Raw genomic sequence first — 24007 nt, 5'->3', positions numbered from 1 at the left:
TCTATCGCATACTCGCACTCGTAATCGTATCATCACGTACAATTTTTACAAAAAAGTATAGCATACTGCTGGAAAACCAGTTTATTCCTACTTTATTATTTTATGCATTTTTCACGTATAAAAAGTGTACCTGCTTTGTATATGCCACCCCCCTACTTTTTGGGCTTGAAAATTTTGGAAAAAAGGGGTGGCTTATACATGGGGAAATACGGTAGATAAGTGGGAACACATTTGGCAAACAAATTACAAATTAACCATGTCAGTCTCGTATAAAGAAAACTTATATAAAATGGTTCATCGCTGGCACCTACCTCCTGCGAGACTGGCTAAGATGTTTCCCAACCTACCACCCAACTGTTGGAAATGTAACTATGCACAAGGAACATATTTTCACATGTGGTGGACTTGCCCATGTGCTCAAAAGTTTTGGAGAAGTATTAGAAATTGGATTTTAAATATAACAAAACAAAATTTAAAACTTGAACCCAAAACCTTTCTGCTAAGTATGATAGATCTAAACATGGAGAAAAAATATCAATATTTAATTTTGCACATCATAACCGCGGCCAGAATAACCTACGCACAAATTTGGAAACTGTCTTCCATTCCTTCAGAGGATATGGTAATTTAAAAAATAGATGAATGTTCTGAGATGGATAGCCTAACCAAATTGTTAAAAAATAAACAAGATAGTGACTATTACGAAATAATGGAACATTTGGTATGAGTGGTTAAAGAAAAAGGAATATTCGATATTTGGATAAGTTATGGAAATGACAGAAGACATGCATTTAATAATAAACTATATAGAGAAATTAAAACATTAAAAGAACAAAGGAGTTATTGTAACAAGGCAGATCACGTCAATGATAAAGATAAAGAAAAAAAAATTTAAGCATTGTTCAATATATGCTGTAAAATGTATGTGTGTGTGTGTGTCTGTTTTAAATGTATGTCATAAATGTTTTTTCTAGAATATTTTTTTTTAAAAAGAAAAAAGTTTCTAAATAATTATAATATGCTCTTGTGATATGTAATATTTTTGCTTTCCATTTTAAACTGTTGATTTCATTTATTTTTGATGAACATTCAGTTTTGAAGAAAAATTCTTGAAGTCTGTCAGTTTAATAGATTTATAACCTTTAGCTTCACAGCTCGAATTACAGAATTAATGCAAGTTCTGAAGGAACTAAACAAAGGGAAATATCAACGAACCATGCTAGCACAAGACAAAGGTAACTATGATGCCCTGAGGTTGATTAAGGAATTAATATAAAAACACAATTGCTTGCTTGTTGTTTTTACAATTAATTACTTGTTGTTTTTTTAATTTAAGAATTAGACCTAAAGCAAGCCACCCCGTTGATTCCTGGAGCGGGACGGATTGTCATAACAGATAACATTATCAAGTAGGTAAAATCCTTCATTTCTTATTAGGATGTCCCATTAACCTTTTTCATTTTTACACACCTATCCATGCTATCTAAATTTTATTTTTAATTTTTAGCATTTGTGGTAGTTCTTTGCACTTGCCTCTTACCCAAAAGAGTAAATTGTACAAGAAGCAGCTGTGAGACCGTGTCTACAATTGCTTCCTGGCAATGCCATTTTTTTTCTCTTCCCCATTCCCAATTGTGGTCTTCTGAATGCAAAAAACCTAATCATGTAGGCCTCTGTATGAATGTGCTTCAGCAAATCTTGGAGTTTGAATCATCTGCACGGGATTCAATGAATTAAATTAAAAAGCAAACCACATTACATTTGAAAGGTTTAATGAATAGCACAAGCCGCTACTTGTTCAGTTGGCAGAATTATCTAGCAATCTGACTTGATTGATTTAAGACAGCAGTTCTCCCACGAGCTGCTCAGAGCATCCAGTAGTGGGAGGTGCTTCAATCTCTGCTCATCTAGGCTGGGTTTAATTTGCGGAACGCTCCTCCTCCACCACAGGACTCCTCCCCAGCATTCCCCAGTTTTGGCTCAGCCTTGCGTGAGATAGGCAGTGCTTTTTTGTTACTCCTTGGCCGAAACAGGAGAATTCTCTTTAAGGTTTGACAGGTAGTCAATTGTTCTTTTCTTACCGACGCTGCCCTTGCCATCTGGCTATTGGGGATCGCATTACCAGGAAGCACTCCTAAGCGCAGGCAGGCTTCGCGCGCATTTCGCCCCCCCAACCGCTAGCCCTACCTTTGCCATTACGATCGCCAAGCCGCTTTATTTTTTAAACGGCAGGGCTTTTTCTCTCTCGTTCCTTTCTGAGTCGTATCACTGTTTCTCCTTTCCTCCAAGAATGCCGTTTAGGGGTGGAGGTATAATCGCCTCGTTATTTCACCCCTCCCAGCCGGTTTAGCCCTAAGAAAAGACTGTTGGAACTTATCTCTTTTTCTTGGTGGGAGATTGCTGCTGGCATGCGTGCCACAAATAACGTCCGGTCGCCATCTTTTTGTTTTTTACTGTCAAGGGACCACGTGGCTGTGTTGAGTGCTAATTCAATAGACTGTGTGAGGTAATCCTTATTCCAGATTGAAGGGGTTTTTTTTTCCCACAAAATACCCTGAGGAATCATTACAACCTCGCTTTTAACATATTCGAGGTTTTTGTTATTTCGTGTTGTTGGCTCAACCCTCACAGTTCTCCCTATCCAGCGGCACAACAGTGAGCACCTAGGCCAGCATCCGCCTGTGCAGGGAAGTTGTTGAAGGCCTGTGAGTGATTATTTGGCCTGCTAGGCGTTCTCAATTTGGCTGATTGGGACATCCAAATTTGATATATATTTGCACATACGTTCTGATAATATTAATCACACCAAATATAATAATACTGGCAACTTCATAACAATAATAAATGAATTGTTGAGATACGACTCAATTTTGAAGCAGATATCCATATTTTTAAAAAAACAAATAATAAAAGAAGAAAGTATGGGGGATTTGATTTCAGGGCACCCTGTCCATTTCTTGGCCAGGTCCCTGGGTGCGCCAACCGCCTATACAATGTAGCATTAAATAACGAGCGTACTGGTTCTTCCATAATCACAATGGCAGGGGGTAGTGGTTCACACTCCTCAACTTCAAGGGACAAGTCCAAATCTCAACACAATCCTAAGCAAAAAAAAGGGACTTCTAAAGCATCAGGAAAGGATGCCAATAGGCGCCACATGGCTCTGGAAAAACAAATAGATAAATGCACAAGGGAGGCACACAGGACCCCCTCAAGCCTTTTCACCACACAGTCCAGAGCGGTCCTCTTTCCTCCCTCCTACCCCCCTAGGTCTCTCCCTCTCATCCAGGCGCAGCATGCCTCCCCTGAGTCAACAGTTGCAGTCAGCTCAATCACCAACCATGCGAAGAATACCCGAAGCGATGTTCACACCAATGGCTGCCAGTCTTCGACAGGAACAATCCCTTCCAGAGTATGTGCCAGAGCGAATGAAGACCTGGATGGAGATGGCTATCTGTCAGGGAATTGCATCAGGCCTGCAACATGCGGTTCTGACCAGGGATCATCCCGCACCCGCTGAGTATGATTCGCAATCAGTTCGGTCATTGGCCAGGTTGGAGCTACGGTATACCCAGGTACAGTGTCAAGGGGGTATGCTCCTACAGGAGCCGCAGGAGGAGGAGCAGGAGGAGAAGGCGGAAGAGGGAGAACACATTGAACACATGGACCAGAGTGAATCAGATCAATGCATGATACTGACTCGGCCATGTCGGAAACAGACCCCTTAGAAAGGGGGATGTCTGAGGGTCTCGCTCCCAACCAACCTGTATTTACAGGCTTGTTCCGGCCACAACTTTTCAAATTTCTATTGTTCAAGGCCAAAAATACTGTGCAACTGGACAAGCCGGCCCCTTCTACCACTCCAACTCTATCAGACAAGGGACCAGAGGATCTCATTTTCACTCAACCTGTTGTTGAGGCAGACGTGATTCCAGTCCCCCACATGTTTGCAGACCTGGTACAGAAACAATGGGATTCTGCAGCAGTGTACCCGGCTTTTTATGGCAGGAAATTCTTTAATTTGGCCCCAGATTTCTTAAAATTGTTGAATACTCCTGAGGTAGATGAACCCATTGTGGGATTAACGTCCTCGTCCTCCATTCCCAGTGAGGCACCGGAGGATAAAACGGGCCGAGCTAGCCCTACGCAGGGCCCATCAGTCTGACACGTGAGCCATCAGAGCAGCCACGGCCGCTTCCTTCGTTACCCGTTTTTCCCTCAGATGGCTCCGGCTATTATGGGAGCATGTCCCAATACCAATACTAAGCACACCAAAACATTGCAAAGCTGACAGCAGCCGAATTTGCATCTGACGCAACCTTTCATGCAGTTAAGTTTTCAGCCAGAGCCATCACTTCACAAATCACAGCATGACGCTTGCTATGGTTAAAGAACTGGCAAGCGGACATTAAACATAAATGCAAGCTTGCTTCATCTCCTCTAGCAGGAGACAGACTGTTTGGCCCTTTCCTCGATCTGCTACTCATCGAGACTCGAAATAAAAAGAAAATTTTATCCTCCCTTTTTTGGAGGTCAGACCCTAGAAACCCTCAGTCTTTTCGGAGGGGATCCTTTTGGCCCTTTTATCAGGGACCGTTCTCAACCAGATACCAGAGATCCCCACCTTTCCGACCAGGGCAACAGCCAGAGAGGTCAGACTTTGGGGATAGAACAGAAGGGGTGGCCAACCCAAGAAATCCTTCCGAGGAGTGGGAAATAGATTTTTCCGGCATCCAAGATAATCCCATGGACCCACCTCCCATTGGCGGCTGCCTTAAATTATTCGCGGACCAATGGGACTTCTCAACATCTGATTCCTGGGTCAGAGACACGATCAGATTTGGCCTCATGCTGGAGTTTCAATCCGCTCCTCCAGACTTCTTTATGCCATGCCCTCTTTCCAGAGATCCGATTAAAGGAGATCTTATGGAAACAGCTATTCAGCACTTACTGGACATACAAGCCATCCAACCAGTAGCTACCAACCAACGAGGGCGAGGTTTCTATTCACATCTTTTCGTTGTTCCCAAAAGTTCAGGGGGGTGGAGAGCAATCTTGGATTTGAAACGCCTTAATCAATTTTTAGTATATCGCAAATTTAAAATGCACACCCTACAATCTATCTTACTTGGTATCAGAAAAGGTGACGTCCTTACATCTATAGATCTGATGGAGGGGTACTTACATATTCCAATTCGGCCATCCCACTATAAATTTTTAAGATTCTGTTATAATAATCTCCATTTTGAATATGTGGCTCTTCCCTTTGGACTAGCCTCTGCCCCCAGGACCTTCACAAAGATTCTCACAGCCCTCGCTGCTCATCTCCGGGGTATCCCCATACGACTACAGTGTTACCTCAATGATACCTTAATTCTGTCATCTTCTGTTCAGACCACATTACATTTCCTACAACTACACGGGTTCTCAAACAATTGGGAAAAGAGTCATTTAACACCTTCGCCTCGATTAATTCATCTGGGGGCAGTCATAGATACAGTGGAGGGCAAAGTTTATCTGTCACCAGATAGACAAAACAGCATTCATCAATTAGTTAAGGAGGTCAGGGTTCGCAGGGGGGTGTCGCTATCTGATTTATCAAAATTGTTAGGCAAGATGATCTCATGTATATCTATTATTCCGTGGGCCTGGCTCCACACTAGATCCCTCCAGTGGTTCCTGCTCCTGTACCAGCGATCTAGCCAAAGCAACTCCAAATACAAGGTCAAAGTTCCATCACAGGTCCTCATATCTCTCCTCTGGTGGACCAGACCAGCCATAAACAAGGGTTGCCTATTCAAAGAGCCCCACAGACTTACCATCACCACCGATGCCAGCCTGATTGGATGGGGAGCTCACTTTCAATCTCTCATAGCCCAAGGCCACTGGTCCTCCATAGAACGATCGCGCAGCATAAGCTGGCTGGAGCTTCGAGCAGTACACCTGGCTCTCCGCAGCTTCCTTCCACAGGTACGCAACCAACACATATTAATATTGACTGACAACGTAACCGCGAAAGCTCACATAAATGGGGGCACTCAGTCAAAACACCTCATGCGAGAAGCGGAGTGTTTGTGTCGTTGGGCAGAGAGCAACCTGATTTCCATCAGAGCAGAACACATTTCAGGACTGTCAAATATGCAGGCAGATTGGCTAAGCAGGGCCACGATAGATCCATCGGAGTGGCGCCTCCATCTGACCCTCTTTCAAGAGGCAGTCAACATTTGAGCAGCCAGTAGTAGACCTGTTCGTTTCTCCCCTCAACGCTCAGCTCCCGAGATTTCTTTCCAGATACTCCTCACAAGGAGCGGAGAATTTCAATGCGCTCCATTGCCGTTGGCTTCTGGGGCTTCTGTACGCATTCCCGCCGCTTCCACTGATCCCCAAGGTCATCCATCCAGAAGCTGCTCGACGAGAGGGCAGAACTGCTTCTAGTAGCTCTCTATTGGCCCAGACGGTCATGGTTTACAGACCTCCACAGTCTTATCTTTATCACCACCATAGAGAATTCTGCCAGACAGGTTCTTGTTAACCCAAGGACCCCTGCAACATCTGGACCCTCAATGGTTACACCTGACCGTCTGGAGGTTGAGCGGAGTTGTCTGAAGAGCGAAAAGTTTTCCAACAGAGTTATCGCCACTATCCAAGCTGCCAGACGCCCCTCAACAACTCACTTCTACAATGCCACGTGGTCCAGTGTCTACAAATGGTGTACTAAGTCTCAAATTGATCCCATTTCTCCATCTGTGGCGCAGATCCTAGAGTTCTTACAAGATGGGCTTGACAAGAGATTATCACCTAATACATTGAAAAGACAAGTGGCGGCCTTGGCGTCAGTCATCACTTATGAAGGTCTCCTATCCCTTTCCCATCATCCACGCATACAGTGTTTCCTTCGAGGAGCCACAAACTTACTCCCGCCAACGGTTCACCGTTATCCCACTTGGGACCTTAACAAGGTCCTTCTTGCACTCACTAAGTGCCCTTTCGAGCCCTTGCAATTGTCAAGTCTCCAATTTCTAACGTATAAAGTATTTTTTCTTGTAGAGATCACTTCCGGTCGTCGTATTTCAGAACTGGCAGCCTTGTCAATCAGGCAAAATCTTTGCGTCTTCCATTCCGACAGGGTTGTCCTTCGTCCCGATCCTACGTTCATACCCAAAGTTAATTCAGCCTTTTACAGGGCACAAGAACTAATACTTCCTAATTTTTGTCCCAAGCCATCTCAAGGGCTGGAATGACACTGGCATCGGCTGGACGTGAGACGAGCATCACAAATATATATTCACCACACAGCCTCTTTTAGAAAAACAGAGGCTTTATTTGTGTCTTTTCAGCCCAACAATCAGGGATGCAAGGTCTCATCTTCCACAATAGGCTGTTGGCTACAGGCCGTAATTGCGAAAACATATCAGACTCAAGCACTTCAGGTGCCCAGGGGCATAACAGCTCATTCAACAAGGAGCGCCACAACATCTGCAGCATGGGCCAGGCAGGCACCAATCACTGACATCTGTCGTGCCGCAACCTGGGCCTCTCCATCGCCTTTCATTAGGCATTATAAAATAGATGTGTTTGCATCAGCCGAGGCCTCCTTTGGCAGAAGGATGCTGCAACAGGTCCACAGGGACCAGGAGGGATGGAGAGACAGACGGAGTCCCTCCTGTAGGACAGGCCAAGCTTTGGTATGTCCCGCTACTGGATGCTCTGAGCAGCTCATGAGAGAAAGGGTGTTGGTGCTTACCTGACACACCCATTCTCCTTGAGCTGCAAAGAGCATCCAGCCCCACCCTCTTCCGTCTGGTGGGATCCTGTTTCGGCCAACAATTTTTTACAGTGTTAAGGGTGAGGGTTTTTGTTTCTCTCATCTTCGCCAAAACTGGGGAACACTGGGGAGGAGGAGCATGGAGGAGGGGGAGCTTTCCACAAATTAAGCCCAGCCTAGATGAGCAGAGACTGAAGCACCTCCCACTACTCGCAGCTCAAGGAGAATGGGCATGTCAGGTAAGCACCAACGCCCTTTTTATATTGGTTAATGTTTTATTCCAACTGTCAACAACTATTGCCATCTCTTGGATGCGTAAGAAGCTTTGTGGGAGAGAATTGCAGTAAAGTAAATACACAAAACAGACTTGATTAAACAACAGTTAAAAAAGTTATTAAACTGTTACTGTTCATATATGCCTGAATTTTTGAAAGGAAACGTTCAATATCAACATGTTTTCACCTTTAGTTCTCTTTTATGTAAAAGCAGTCCTTGAGTTATGATGGCAGTTGGAACTGGAATTTCCACTGCTGAAAAATGTGATTATAAAGCTTCATATCATGTGACTTCATTGCTTAGCGATAGCACTCCTGACAGTCCCAATTGCAATTGTGAACCGAATTCCACTCATCATTATCCTGAGGACCCATCCCAATGCAAATCAATCTTGGCTTGATGGCAAGCAGCCCAAGAACTGCACAGCCTAGGGCAGTGATGGCTAACCTTTTCCTCGCCGAGTGCTGAAAGTGTGCATGCGCACACGTGTGCCTGCACCCATAATGCAGTGCGCGTGTGACCCCCCGCCACCCTGTGCATGCGCACATGACCCACCTGCACTGAGCGCTTCTGCACATGCGTGCGCGGCCTCCCTGGCATGCACCCCGCCCCCTGCACATGCACACACATCTCCCGCACATGCGTCTCCCACACCTGCGCGGCAGATACCCGACAATCAGCTGGCGGGGATATGCGCGCATGCACTGTGGGTCTGTTCCGGGCAACCTCTCGCGTGCCAGCAGAAATGGCTCTGCGTGCCACTTCTGGCACGCGTGCCATAGGTTCGCCATCAACGGACCTGGGGGCTGCTTGCCAGATTGCAACTCACGAGCTTCATGGCTTGCCACAGCTCTGGATCTGCAAGGAATCTTGAGCCTTAGCACAAAGCTGCAGTTGCCCCAGGAAGCAACAACCATCACAATGGGAAGTCCCAGCCATTTCAAGAAGTTGCAGCTGCCCCAACACCAGCTGCCCTTTTTGTTCTGTCCTCTGAAGCTCCTGCCACCCTGTGTTAAATTTTATTGCCCCGGCTAAATTTTATTGTCTTCTTCTTCCCCCTGCTGACAAGGTGTAATGGGGTATGTGGGAAAGAGCTTGGGAGACAGAGCAAACAGAGCCTGCCAAGGGAACAATGATAGCTTTGCCCACACCTGCAGAGTAAGTTCTGGCACAGATGGGGAAGATGGGTGGGGGAAATTGAAGCGCCCCTGTGATTGTAAGTGCAGATGGGCCGCCAAGCACCTGAATCCCTTGACTGCAGGCCTTGACTACGGCTTGACAGCTGTAGCTTCAGGAACAGGGTGTAAGTTATCATTCACCTGTAACTTTGAACAGTCACTGAACAAATGGTTGTCACTTGAGGAATACCCATATCATTTTTGAAAAGAAATTGCACAACAAATTTAAAAGAGAGGGGCAGAGGTTAATGCTTGTGAAACATAATGGTATTTATATTTTCAACTTTGTAGATTTTCATATATTTTCCCATTTTCGACTTCAAAAACACATTTTGTTTTTTTTCACTGGTGCTTATTTTGTGGCACGGCTATGTTGAAAACACCTTGAAAATATTACTCTCCTGTTTAACAGTAATTCACTAGTAAATTTAGTAGTTTATGAATTAATTTATTCATTGTCCCTTTGCAATGGTAATGGTAATATCTTCAATAATTAATGATGGTGTGTCTATTTTCCTTGAAGATTTGATCATGTTCCATTGGCAACACCAAATGGCGATATGCTGATTAAAGATCTCAATTTTGAGGTAACTTGCAACATTGACAATTTTATCTTGAAATAGTTAGCTGAATAAGAATAAAAATCTGTTTTCTTCCTCTTCCCATCCCAAAGCATTGTCTTTGAAAGATTATTTCAGAATAAAGTGATTTCTGGTAGTAAGGGAGATTGCCTTGAAAATGAAAAACTATCCAGAATTAGTTAGAAGTATTTCTGAAATGTACCCAATTGTGAGCCATGTCTCCTTCTCAGTATAGGCCCTTCCCCAGACAATCAAAAAGATTTTCTAAAGTTGGGGTAAAGTGCCAAGAAGCAGGAAAAGGAACAATTTCTATATGAGAAACTTTTAAGAGGGGAACTAACCCAGGTAGGCTGTAAGTGGTTTCCCCATCTTCTGTATGCATAACACTAAATATTTGCAGAAAACTCATCCTGGTGATAATCATGCTGTACACATGGACACCAGGAGTAATTTTACGAACAGATTGCTATTCTCTATGGACCTTGTCAAGACTAGTATAGGAATTTGAAACAATACATTAATCAGGCTAGGTTTTTTTCCCCCATTAGGTAGTTATAATATACATATCCATTCTATAATATTTTTTGTGTAGCTCCAAGATTGTCTTACTAGGGTTTTAGTACAGACTGTTTTGTCCTATCCAGATCCGTATAGCTTCCAGACAAAGAAAAAGGACCTCCGCAGTTGATGGGAGTCCAGTTCAGTGTTGGGTTACAGCATAAAACTTGGTAATTCATCAGCACCTCAAATCATATCAGGACTTCTCCCGTGCTCCATCTAAATGATAAAGAGTAGGGTAGAGAGAGAACCAATCTCTGTGGCACTCCACAAATAGTAGCCGGAGGGATGGCCTTTAAGATAGATCAGATCAGAAATCACTCTGCTGGAAGACCAGAACTATATTTGATTGAGACAGGCTACAATAACAAAATCTTGTGATTTATTTTCATACAACAATCTAGTTCAGGTTACTTTAAAAACATGTCAATTTTTAATTTAAGAACAAATTTTTATTTAAGAACATTTTAATATTAAAGAAAAGCAGGTCTGCCCCATTGTGAACTGAAAATTTGCATGTAGGTTTTTAACTTCCTTCTACCAAATTTTATAAACACTTCAAGGTTTGAATACTTTTGAGTGCTCGTGTTTAAAGGAATATCTAGAAAATATTTGCCAAATCAAATATATGTTCCCAAGTTAATGAAGCAAACCTCATGCATTATGAAGGCAATCCATATACTGTATCTTTTAATGTTTGAGAAACTTTAAATATATTCTGTCTTGATTTATATTCCAGGTGCAATCTGGTGCAAATGTTCTTATTTGTGGGCCAAATGGATGTGGAAAGAGTTCTCTTTTCCGTGTCCTTGGTGAAGTAAGTAAAGGCTAAAGTATACTTGATTTTAAGGTCATTTACATTTCTATTCTAATAAATTGTGTTTTCTTATTGCAGTTGTGGCCTTTGTTTGGTGGCTGTCTAACTAAACCCGAGAGAGGAAAGTTGTTTTATGTTCCCCAGGTAAATCAAACCACTAGGACTGTTGACGTTTCTTCTCTCTGACAAATGTCCCAATTTTCTAATCCCATATCATTTTAATTTCAGAGGCCATATATGACACTTGGGACGCTGAGAGACCAAGTAATTTATCCAGACACTATAGAAGATCAAAAAAGGAAAGGCATCTCTGATCAGGTGAAGTGCATTATTATTCCTACATTTTATTTATTTGAATCTCCCCTTTATTATTTTTACAAATAACTCAAGGCAGCTAACATATCCACACACTTTCCTCCTCCTATTTTCCCCTCAACAACAACTGTGAGGTGGGTTGGGCTGAGAGAGAGTGACTGACCCAAAGTCACCCAGCCGACTAGCACTCACAGATTCCTGCTTTATAGCCTGGTGCCTTAGCCACTAGACAAAACTGGCTCTATCTATTTTAAAATATTCTATTTACTGTAGATATATAACACAAATAAATAAAAATTTAAAATACAAAAATCACTGTAAGTTTTAAAAGCATGTAATAATTTGAAATGCCAGTCATTTAAACCAGTTTTCTCTCTCTCTCTCTCTCTCTCTCTCTCTCCTCTCTCCCTCCTCCCTCCCTCCCTCTCTCTCTCTCTCTCTCTCTCTCTCTCTATATATATATATATATATATTTGTTTTCTTAAGTTTTCAGGTACTTACATGTATGGCATTCAGCTTTGTTGGTATTTTCCCACGTCATTGTAGTTGTGCTTTTAAAGTTGTAGCAACGTTTCGGCAGAAACGTTTCGGCAGAAACCTATACAGAAGCCTGATGATGGCAGATGAGATTCTGCCGAAACGTTGCTACAACTTTAAAAGCACAACTACAGTGACGTGGGAAAATACCCGAACAAAGCTGAATGCCATATATATATAGGTATATTCGCTTTAAACAGATATTCTCATTCTCTTTCCCTCCCTCCCTTCCTCCCTCCCACACTGTGTATGTGTGTGTATGCTGTGTGTGTGTGTGTGTGTGTGCTGTATATATGTGTGTGTGTGTGTGTGCTGTATACACATATACACAGAGAGTATATGTGTGTGTATACTGTGTATACACATACACACACACACATATACTCTGTGTGTGTGTGTACATAAAAACTGTGGATGGATATTCTTGTATTTATTGCAACCTTAATGGGAGCAGAGAAGAAGAGAAATTTATAAATATTTCTACATTTTTTTCTTTCTCTGAGAAAGATATAATACTTAAAAAAGTAAATATGTATCTATGATGGATAACTCTGCCAAAAGAATAATGTTCCTGGACAGAGTATTGTTTCGTTGGTTTTCACATTTGCTGCTATAGTGGTGTCTGTGTTTCAGATATTCCTTGGTTGATTCTTGTTTGTTTTTTAAATTGGGGTTAATGACAACATTGCTCATACAAGCCTTAATTTGCTCAATTACTGTAGAACCCTGAATTAGTGTAGAAGTAGAATAATAAAAGCTAATTTTCTGAATTTATTGTAGACACTGCCACATGGTAGATAGGAAAATGTGCTATTATGTGAGCATCCTGAAGCTATAGGACAGAAAAATCAAGTGCATACTCCCTGTCTGCTGATACAGTTACAGGGTACGGATGTAATAAAGAAGAGACGCATCAGTTCATCCGTACTTGCATGGAAATTACTCTTCTGCTTTAACTTCTGCTAAGCTTTCAAGATGGGAATTTTATAACTGTACACATGGATTTCCAAGTCCCATAGCTCTGTTTCCTATATAGAAAAAGAGAATATTGATTGAATCTGAATTCTGTGCTCATGCTTCTCTGAGTTAAATGCCAGGTTCTGTAGCAGTGCCATTATGATTTCTATCTTGAATCGTAGAGAAATTGGAGGAAAAAAAACGATAGTTCTGGCGAAAGAGAGCACTTGGTTATTTAGGTTATTTATTTTAATGGAAAGGAAGGTCAGTGAATCAGAACCATTTTCAGGCTAATTATATGTGAAGCTCCATATAGTGCCACTTAAAATACATAATGTAGCTCAGTCAATATTGTTGCTTGCTACAGTTATCTGACAAATTTTTTTGAACTAAACCAGTGTAAATTGTCAGGGAGGGAGAGGATTAAATAAATTCAACAGTGAGGTACTAGCAAATCTATTGATAAGCTATTGAGCAATATTTGTTAACTGTTTTGGTTGCAGGTGTTAAAGGAATATTTAGATAATGTCCAGCTGGGTCAGATCTTGGAACGTGAAGGAGGCTGGGATAGTGTTCAAGACTGGATGGATGTTCTCAGTGGAGGAGAGAAACAGAGAATGGCGGTAGGTTGTCCTCACGGTGTCCCTCGACACTGTGTGCATTTTCCAGCACTTGTTTTGATTGACAGGTTATCATAAATTCAGCAGTAAAATGGTGGTCTAATACCACTATTATTATTAATTACATTTATAGACCACCAAATCCGTAGGTTCCAACAAACATCAACTACTAGAGCAACCAGGGTTGTCTCCATTCCTAAGTGTAGAGTCTTTCAATAATTCATCTCTTATAGGATGCTCCATATTTGATGCCACTGTTATTGAACTGTGGTTTCAATAACCTTCCCCAAAAAGGAGAGGTTGAAGACTGGACAATAGTTATCCAATAACTCTGGATCCAGAAAGAACTATTTGAAGAGGTGTATCACAGCCTCCCTCAAAGCTGCCATTAACATTCCATCCATCAGGGAGGCATTAATCATCTCCTAGGTCTAGATCTAGAAATTTCCTCTTCCTTAGCTGCCCAAAGGAGCCAGGAAGGGCAAACATTAAAACTATAGATGTTTGAGGAGATCTTAGCATCCTATCCACTTTGCTGGAGGTTGCAAGCTGAAAGGAATTGAAATAAAATGCTGCCCCAGTCATCGTCCTGGACCTACCATAGGTAGTCCTTGACTTACGACCACAACTGAGCCCAAAATTTCTGTTGCTAAGCAAGACATGAGTTTTTCCCCATTTTACAAACTTCCTTGCCTCATTGGTTAAATGAATCGTTGCAGTTGTTAAGTTAATAACACTCTTGTCAAGTGAATCTGCTTCCCCATTGGCTTTGCTTGTCGGAAGGTTGCAAAAGGTGATCACATGACCCCAGGACACTGCAACCGTCTTAAATTGCCAAGCATTTGAATTTTGATCACATGATCATGGGGATGCTGCAATGGTCATAAGTGTGAAAAGCTGTCATAAGTTACTTTTTTCAGTGCCGTTGTAACTTTGAACAGTCACTAAACGAACTGTTGTAAGTCGAGGACCACCTGTACCTGTTAGTTAATAATTTAGTACAGTATTACATAGGAACAAAATGTGGTACAATGTCTGCTTTTGACAATAAGCTTTTAAAAAAATAAAAATAAAAAATAAGTTCAGTACTTAACAGTTCAGGATCTGCTTAATTCCAGTTCAGAATATTTGTTCTTCTAATCTAGAATTAACTCAGACTGGCAGCAGTTCTCAATCATAGATAAGTCTCTCATTAATTGCTACCTTTAAGTGGGTCAGAAATTTAGTAAAATGTTTGCATCTGCTTCAAGGGAAAAAAGAGAACTGTGTGCCACATATAAAATTAGCTTTGTTTTTATTTTAACGTTTACTAAAGGACTGCGTACAAATAATGTGACTCTCTGGAGAATATGAGCGTGGTAGAATTAATGGACCTTTGTGTAGTACTGTTGTGATTTGAACACCTTTCCCATCATATAATGTGGCTTGTCTTTTATGATTAACTGGAAAATATCTGAGATTTTTAAAAAATAAAATCCAATTTAATGTTCTTCGTATGTATGGATTATATGTTAATGCTTTATCATTTCTTTTTTTCATTGTAGATGGCTAGATTGTTTTACCATAAACCCCAGTTTGCCATTCTGGATGAATGTACGAGTGCCGTTAGTGTTGATGTGGAAGGATACATTTACAGCCATTGTCGGAAAGTATGTCTTTCTGTGGTTAATCTTGCATTGCTAGTTTAAGATCCAACTTTAAAATCATGTTAAAAAAAGAAAAGAGTATATTACTATAGTAACTTTAGGCCTACAGATCCTAACCCTATCATATTAACTTGAATATGTTTTAAAGAAAAGAAAAATAAAATAGCAGAGAGAAAAATCACATGAAAAGTAACGACAGTCTGCTTTGCCCAATTTTTATTTGATATTTTCTGTAGAATATAACTTAAATCTGACTCTCCCTTCGTGAAGTCTCTCCAATCTGAAGGTCATTTCTCTGAATTAAAGGATGAGAGTGATTTATTTCATTGATTAAAACAGGTCATTGTTTTGGAAGGTCCCTTCCAACTCTGGTTATCTGTTTGATCTGTTTAGTTACAGAAGAGAATTATGCAACATAAAATTAAACAGAACAAAAAGTGTCATTCCTGCACTATAATCCTGTTCTAAATGGTCCCCATTCCAATAGCTGTTTTTAGAAAAAGGAATACTTTGGATAATTTGATTGTTTTTCTCTACATCATATATGGGTTGGCTTTTTTATTGTTATGTGTGCCTCCAGGGCAGATGGATGTCTAGCAATCTAAAGCTTATTATAATCCTTAAACTGTGTTTTGGCATTTCAGGTTGGCATCACTCTCTTCACTGTTTCTCACAGAAAATCACTTTGGAAGCACCATGATGTAAGGCTTATTTTATTTAACTGGGTTTTTAAAAATCCATTCTATGTTATCCTGCTAAAGGAATAAGATCATGTCTGCTAAAGGAATAAGATCAGCTTGGTATGTTATTGCTGGATAGGTTGAAAACATACATAGGAGCTTTCATTATCTGAATTAAGGGGCAGAATCAAACCGAAGACTTACTCTTTAATTATTCTGGTCTCAAAGCATAAAGTTTTAAGCCTAGGAATTAGCTTGAAGGCATTATAACTCTTTTGATAAGTATGGGAAGTCCCAAGGTCAGGTTGAGGATTATCTGTATATAGAAACTCAAGATACAGAGTCAACCTTAATGTTATCGGTAAATTGGGAATCAGGATTGAGTTTAAAGAGAAGTAATTTGAAGAATATATATATTTTAAAAGCTGTCCTTTGGCTTTATTTATTTTTCCAAAACTCACTGTTGTCTTTTATTTAACTTTTGTTGTACAAATGGTATTACTTAATGCACACATGAAAAATACAGAAATTGAATTGCTCCTTTCAAATCCAGGGAGCAGCACTGCCCAAAAACCAGCTTTGGCAGCAAAATCAGCTGATCAGTGGCAGGAGAGAAAAATCCTCCTACCATTCAGCAGCCATCTTGAGGGAAGTCTGCTCAGAAATTGAATTATTTTTAAAATGAATTTATGTATCCATGATGGCGAACCTATGCCACACGTGCTGGAAGTAGCATGAAGAGCCATTTTTCTGGGCATGCCAGTTGTCATCTATTGCTCTTCCAGGTTCCAGTGTGTGCCTGCGCGACGGCTAGCTGGTCTTCGTGCACAAGAGAGTGCCAGAAACAGAAGAGCAGCTCCCCAGAGTGCATGTGCGCGCCGGCCAGCTGGTCTTCACGCATCTGGGAGCACCGGAAACTGGAAGAGCAGCTCCCCAGAGCGCATGCGTGTGCCAGCCAGCACGCAGTCTTCGCGCGTGCATGCAGGTTAGAAACCAGAAGACCAAGCTTCTGGTTTCCATTGCTCCCACGTGCGCATCAGGGAGCTGCTCCTCTAGTTAGCCACTGCTATTATATATTATATATCACTTAATTTTGCATAATATATATATATATATGGCATTCATCTGCCATCATCAGGCTTCTGTATATATATGCATATATATATATATATATATATATATATAAATAAAAATATGTTGGTATAATATATATTGGTAAAGTTTCCTTGTTTTTGTTTGCTATTGAATTTACCATTCTAAAGCACTGCTGTAAACATAAGCATTTTTTTTTACCCTTATGAACCTTTTTCAGATTTACTTTTTTTCATGATTTTCCTTTTATTTTCCTAAGAAAATAGGGTCACTATACTTATCACCCATCCTTTGAACAGATTAATATTTGCATTGGTCTGAAAGTTCACTAGAATGCCTCACATCAGTTGTTTCTGCCTGTCTTACAAGAGCCAATAGAGTTAGCATGCTTCAGATCTCACGTGTTAAACAATTATCATCTTATGGGAACTATATGGGACATATAGTTTTCTTTGTCACTATACCTGACTTTTGGAACAGTTTACTTTTGAGGCCTGTTGATCTTGATCTTGCACTTCTTAGGAGACTCTTAAAGATCTGACTGTTCCCACAGTCACCATGCTGGGACATTGCATGAATCAGCATTTTGAACTCTGAGACTGTATTGTTTCATTCCTGTGGTTTTTTTCCTCAGCCCTTTTTTTCCTCAGTGCAACTCTTTTTTCATGTTTTTTTTTTAAAAAATGCTCTGAATTCTTTTTAACTCTGTTGAGTCACCCAATGACATCGGCAAGTAAGCTACCTTAGAAATTGACATTGTAAGTAAATAAATTGAAAACTTAGCTAAATATTTTTTTCTTATTTTTGAGTGTTACGAGCCAGAGTTTTGCTTAGATTCTGTTATATTTTTCTTCTAAATTTCTAAGTTCAGAATCATAACCGCATTGACACTGAAACTTCCTTTCAAAAGTATATCTATATATATATATATAGTATAGAATAATGGAAGAATAAAGCCATAATAAACCATTACAATAAAACCAATTTTATGCTTCTCTGAATCATGTACATTTATCTCAAGGTTAATTAAAAAAGATTGTTGTTTTTTCTGTATTAATATTGCACATTGTGATTGCTCATAAATATAATCAAAACTTTGTTAACAGGAAAGGTAAGTTTTGTCATTAGTTTGTTCTAGCTAAGTTATTTTTTAATATAAATCACTTGTTTTAATAACTATTTTCTTTAATCACTATTTGAAGAATAAAAGATTATTATTTAGCAATTCATGAGTTTCAATAATAAAAAGCATTGAATTCATTTTTTAAGGATAGGGCTTAGGCCATTAGTTTAATTGTCATGGCCAGCAGATGGTGATCAAATGTCCACATTTTATATTTTTCCCAAGGGTGATGTCTGAATATGAATTCCTCTAGATGATCCTTATCTAAACAGATGCATACTTTTCACTCTTTAAATATCCAAATTTGCTGACTCTTTTTTCTTGTCTCCCCAGTTTTATCTTCACATGGATGGAAGAGGCAACTATGAGTTCAAGAAAATTACTGAAGAAACTATTGAGTTTGGTTCATAACCCCCATCCCTGGCCATCAACAGCTATGACTGTTAACAATACTGGACTTGGAAAACGTACATTGTGGTGTAACAAAGCTACTTGACTTACTCTTAAATTGATTACTAGGAATACAATAACAAGCTTACAGTACTTTTGTTATGATGTAGAATATTACTAATTTGTGTTCATGTTGGTTTAATTATTAATATGCTCTAAGAATGTTCTTATTCCTGTGTTTTTTTAAAAAAAAATCTGCCTAAATTAAATTGGGCTTAAATCACTGAAATGTTGATTCATCCTGGGATGTAAACAGTCTGAAGTCAACTATTTTGACTTCTGTTTGACCATACTTCCTCTGGGGAAGGCCCTTATTAAAATTAGATTCACTACCTCTTCTGTACCCATTACAAGAGATATGAATTTTTAGATCAAAATCCTAATACATCAGTTCATTATATGTACTCTTTTCGGGATAGGATTTGTTGTATTACTACAACATAGTCTAGGGCACAATTGGCCTTTATGTTAGTCGTGGCTGTGAAGACAGTCTTCTTGCAGCAGTATGCTGTATTGATGGGAGAAAAGACCATTAGCATTTCTTTGGAAAAAGATAAATTCCATCCAAATCCTCTGGCCATTGCTGGTCACTACTTTTCAATCCTTTCCATTTTTTCCTGCTCGGTGCAAATAAAATAACCATATTCCATTTGGCCTTTATATCCCAATTTCAGAAGGACAAATAAGAGGAATGAGAATGGGGAGAAAAATAAAGAAGAAAGAAATAAAATAATTCCCAAATCCTTGTCATGGAATAAAGATCATGGACATTCTCGCTTACGAGAGGTCTGATCTTTTTTTAATTTGTAGAATGTAGTGTGCATGTTTGAAATGAAATGCATATCTGCCACAAGGATTTGGATTTTTTGGAGAAGGCTTTTGCTTACTAGACATTTTTGTACCTGGCATGTAGGTCTATAATATGTGATTTTTTTAAAAAAAAAGAATGTAAACTAAGTAATGCCAGAGACACAGCAGTTCAGAGTCACCAGGAAACAGTTCAGAATCTTTTAGAACTATTTTATAATTACTACTTGAAGAATTGTTTGGCTTCCTGTCAATTACTTTTGTAAGAACATCTTAACTGCTTAAGTATAAATAAGCACTTTTGAAACAGGAATGTGGTAATACTTACAGATGATGATTATAAATTATTGTCCAGATTTATTGACATGGATGGGACTGGCAGATGTGAGTTGGTTAGTCTGGCTGTGTAATTGATTACCATTCTTCTAAGAAACCTTTAAAAGCTGTGCTGTATGACATGATTTTGTCCTTATAATAGAATATCCACATGCACTTAACATGATGGCAAGCACTACATGCAAAATAAATGTGGTTGGTGTCCCCCCCCCTTGCTTAAAATCAGCATTTGTTCTTAATGATTAGCCAATCATTAATTATCTCTCTTTCATGGGAAATTTGAAATTTGTCAAAGTTCCAAATAATTCATCAGATTTGTTATTTTTCTGAAAAGTCAGGTTTTTCATGTGTGCTGGGTAAAAAGGTGGAGAGTTGGGTTAGGATAAATTATTTGAGAAATGCAAAAATAAATGTTAAGTAACTATTTTCAGTTTAAATATTACAGTAAAGAACTAGTTTCAGTTTGTTGCTATTTCATATTTGGCAAAGAATTGCCTTTTTAAAAAATTACTTCAATTTTTTTTTCTCCCTAAAAGCTGATATTGATTGTATTAGTTGCTATGAGTTTACAGACAATGCATCAGGACATGTCATAATCTGAAACAAGCAATCCAAGCAGTGAGACTATGATACCAATTTAGCATAAATCGATTGCTTGGAATAGTTGTTACAGATTGGATGGAAATCTAATGTCAGGAATAAACAAAGCTCTGCTTTGAATTTGGTTGCCATGCTTCTAGTGAAAACTTTTTCCCTATTTGATCTTTTTCTTTTCTTTTTTTGTGCGGCTATTCTACTGAGACGAGCTTTTTCAAGAAATTCCTATGAAAAAAACTGCTATTGTTAAAATACATACACACACACACACACACACGCACACTTTACAGGAAATCTGAGCTACAAGTGAGTAATAGTCAAAAATGGCATGTATGTTTTTGTTACTAACTGGAAAGCACCCTAAAGCATATAGCATCTTGTAGAAAATCCAGGATTGCTTAATAGCAACATTTTTCATAGAGTGGGACATTGCATTGCTTGGGAAGTAGAGCTAATTGCTTATTCTTCAATCTCCCTTCAGCCACCACAACCCTATAAAATCTTCTCAGAATCTAGAAGAAGATTCTGAGGGATATAAACTGTTGGGAAGAACCCTACATTCTGTGAACAAAAAAGCATTTCTGCTTATATGGGAAACTCTCCAATTAATATTACCCACTGGGCACAATTTTAAAAATGTTATCTCTCAGACGGAGCTGATTAACTTCAGTAACTATTAATCAGTGATACCGGTTGATTTACTTCAGTGCTACATGAGACCCTGATGGGAAATGGTGGTTTTAGATGACTTTCATTAAGCTCAAGCTTCATATTTTTATTCAGAGTGCATCAAAAGTCAACCTGCCCCATGAGAAAACTAGAATGAAGGTAAAGATAACCCGAGCAGTGCTCGAGGGGACAAGAGTTGTTTAAGGTTATGCTTTTCGTCTGTAATGTTTCAAAGGTTATGCAAAATGATTCACGGATCAGCCATGATGGTCTTGTCAGGGTCATATGTTTTGATTGATACTGTTAACAATGTATTAAACTGGAAATGTTGGTATGATGTAAAAGTCAGCAAGAATGAAGCATCAGCATACTTTATACTACATTTAGCCTGGTAGTATTTTGTACTATAGTTGATCGCAAGAGACTCTTGTTTCCGTGGGAAATAATTGCAGTAATTCATTACTTTATAGCTTTTAAAGTCAGTTCGAAGGAAAGGCATATGTACGATTTTTCTATATAAGTGCCTCTGGATAATAAAATTGAAACATATAACCACCTAGTATTTTTTTTTCTTTTCCATTGGTGTCAAATGAAAAGTTTTTACAACTGTACAATTGATTGCCATAGTGATTCAGCTTTCATAATTTAAGGGGCTGATCCCAGTTAAAGTGAAAAAATTATTTTCACATTTTATCATATCAAGCCTAAGTTACAAAGATTATGGAGTCCAAATTTCTGTGTGTGCATGCCTGCTGGTTTTCAGTTTTCTAACACAGGATCCAGCCAACAGAAAATCAAGAACCTACTGTAAAATAAATAGCCTTGATTTTGTTTCAAGGCCACTTTTTAAATCCAATCTGATTGCAATTCCTATTTGTTTTTTCTTCATGGTAAAACAAAGGAAGAGAAACGTACAACTTGGAAAATGTATGTTATATGGATGTGCATCAATCCAGCTGCCCTCTCCTTACTAAGAACATATTTTGCTCTAATCTTTTAAAACACAATAACTAATTTCATACATTATGGTTTGTTTCCTTTTATCTCTATGTTGCTTGACCTCAGCCATTGAACTTAGCCAATATGAGGAGTAAGTAATTACAGTAAGTAATTTACAGTGGCTTTTCTGATTATACCTATTCTACCTAGCTTTGGTTGCCAGTAAGGGACGTGACTAAAGTGTTAATTTAACTCCTGGCTAAGAGTTATTGTTAAAAGGATTTTTTTCAGGAGTTGTCATTTCACATCTCACTATAGCATGGTGGTCTCTGGTTGCAACATGACACGGCTTACATAACCATTTTTCTTCTTCACACACATCTCATATATCACTGCATTCCTTACCCATGAGAATCATTTTTTCTAAGCTATTATGACGCACATATGCCTATGTAGGTATATATAAAAGTATGTGAGTGTGTACCATAATGCATGCATACACATGTATGTTTGATATAGTCCTTTGGGGGGAGGGTATTGAACCAAGAATAACTAATGGAATTGTTTTATGTGAGAAACTTCAATAGCTTTGATGAGTTTCCATGCCTGTGATCTCTCTGATGATCCCCTTTGGTCTTTATTACCATAATGGGAGATAAAGCAGACTGTAGAGGACAAGTTTACATTATAAATACTTGGCATTGAACAACGCAGTGACTAAAACATAAGTGGGGGAAAATGATCTTTGTGAAATTAAATCAATGGCAGATTATGCAAGCACTTTTCAAGCATGATATACACTATTTAGGAAAGTGGAATCAAAATTCTGATAGGGCAAGTGTCTATTTTTGAATATTGTGATCAACATGCGAACAGGTTTTGATTGAAGCACTTTTATACTTGCTATTAAAAGACATTAGCACTACATATGTTTTTTTTTTCCCCAGACAACACATTCATGGCATGTCAAAGCACTCTCTGTCATTCATGTCTGTTCAAATGCTCCGTTTATTATAATGGGGCAATTTCCCACTCATTTTAAAAGCCTTGCTTGGCAGATTATCCAACGGAGTTGGAAGAGCTAAGCGTAAAATTCTATTGATCCTCAGTCTCGGGGAGGGAAATGAAAATGGAAAAATGTGTTATTTCTCTATTCACTTTATTAGACATAGTCACTTTTGGATTTTTAAATTGATATTTACGGAGGACCTCCAACAGTTTTCTACTCTCTATAGACTTTTATCCCTTTTAATTAATACAGAATCGTCTGATAGTCTTTTACTCATCAAAAGGGTTAAATCGGTCAATGTTCTCATCAGATTATAGCTAAGTAGTCAGATTGCCCTTGGCTGTGATGAATAGGAATCATAGGAGTTGAGATCTAAACCCTGAAACTGCTAATAATTAAATTGGGCCTAAAAAAATCTATTTTATAGGCAACTGTAAAAATATAGACATACCACCAATTTAAACCAATGCTATTCCATGCAATATACTCACATGCCAGACATCATTATAGAAGTACATAGTGCATACAAGTACTGTCCTTTAGAGACACAGATTGCTCCAGTTATTTATGGGATTTTAGTTTCTATTGAACATTCATCACACAAAAAAAGAAAGAAATCTTGGATTTCAGGAGAGGTAAGTGTTACAGCTTTTATCTGTTCAGACATTAGGGAGAGGGTTACAAGTAAAATTTAAGTCAGGTACTTCTCACTCAACTAGTAAGCAAGTGAAGGATGAAAAAAAGCAGCCCTAGATTTGTGGTAGAAGTAATTTACTGTAAGAAATGGCAATCCTACAACTTGGGTTACACATTGATGCTTTCATTCCACCTGACTTAATAGCAGGTCAGTATGTGCAAAAGTGGACCATTCTTTACTATAAACCCAGATGCCAACTCTAGTCTCCATATTTTCTCTGGCAACAATACTTCTGTTTCTGCTGTTATTAGCCACAATACCCACTCAACTTTTCAATATGATATCTGCTGTCATTTTCCAGTATGCCAATTCATTCTAGGTAAAGCACCTTTCTGCTGTGAGCATAAAAGAATAAATG

The 24007-nt window shown here is 39.2% G+C and overlaps 1 protein-coding gene across 4 annotated transcripts in view; it reads left to right on the top strand.

Annotated features, from left to right (window-relative positions):
• The window catches only part of ABCD3 (ATP binding cassette subfamily D member 3), a 52904-nt gene extending 31348 nt beyond the window's left edge, over positions 1-21556 (top strand). For all 4 annotated transcript variants that reach the window (XM_026700349.2, XM_087930198.1, XM_026700350.2 and 1 more), the window contains exons 14-23: positions 1147-1235; positions 1337-1409; positions 9743-9806; positions 11098-11175; positions 11254-11319; positions 11404-11493; positions 13488-13607; positions 15149-15253; positions 15895-15951; positions 18479-21556. In XM_026700349.2, the coding sequence (XP_026556134.1) occupies positions 1147-1235; positions 1337-1409; positions 9743-9806; positions 11098-11175; positions 11254-11319; positions 11404-11493; positions 13488-13607; positions 15149-15253; positions 15895-15951; positions 18479-18556 (820 nt within the window). In that variant the 3' untranslated portion in view covers positions 18557-21556. The remainder of the gene's footprint in view (positions 1-1146; positions 1236-1336; positions 1410-9742; positions 9807-11097; positions 11176-11253; positions 11320-11403; positions 11494-13487; positions 13608-15148; positions 15254-15894; positions 15952-18478) is intronic.
• Positions 21557-24007: the final 2451 nt, after the last annotated feature.

The sequence above is a fragment of the Pseudonaja textilis genome, chromosome 3 (genome assembly GCF_049901715.1).
Source record: "Pseudonaja textilis isolate UNSWEBS1 chromosome 3, rPseTex1.2, whole genome shotgun sequence".
Classification (NCBI taxonomy): domain Eukaryota; kingdom Metazoa; phylum Chordata; class Lepidosauria; order Squamata; family Elapidae; genus Pseudonaja; species Pseudonaja textilis.
Note: the sequence above shows the minus strand (reverse complement) of the source record. Positions and strands in the feature narration are given on the sequence as shown.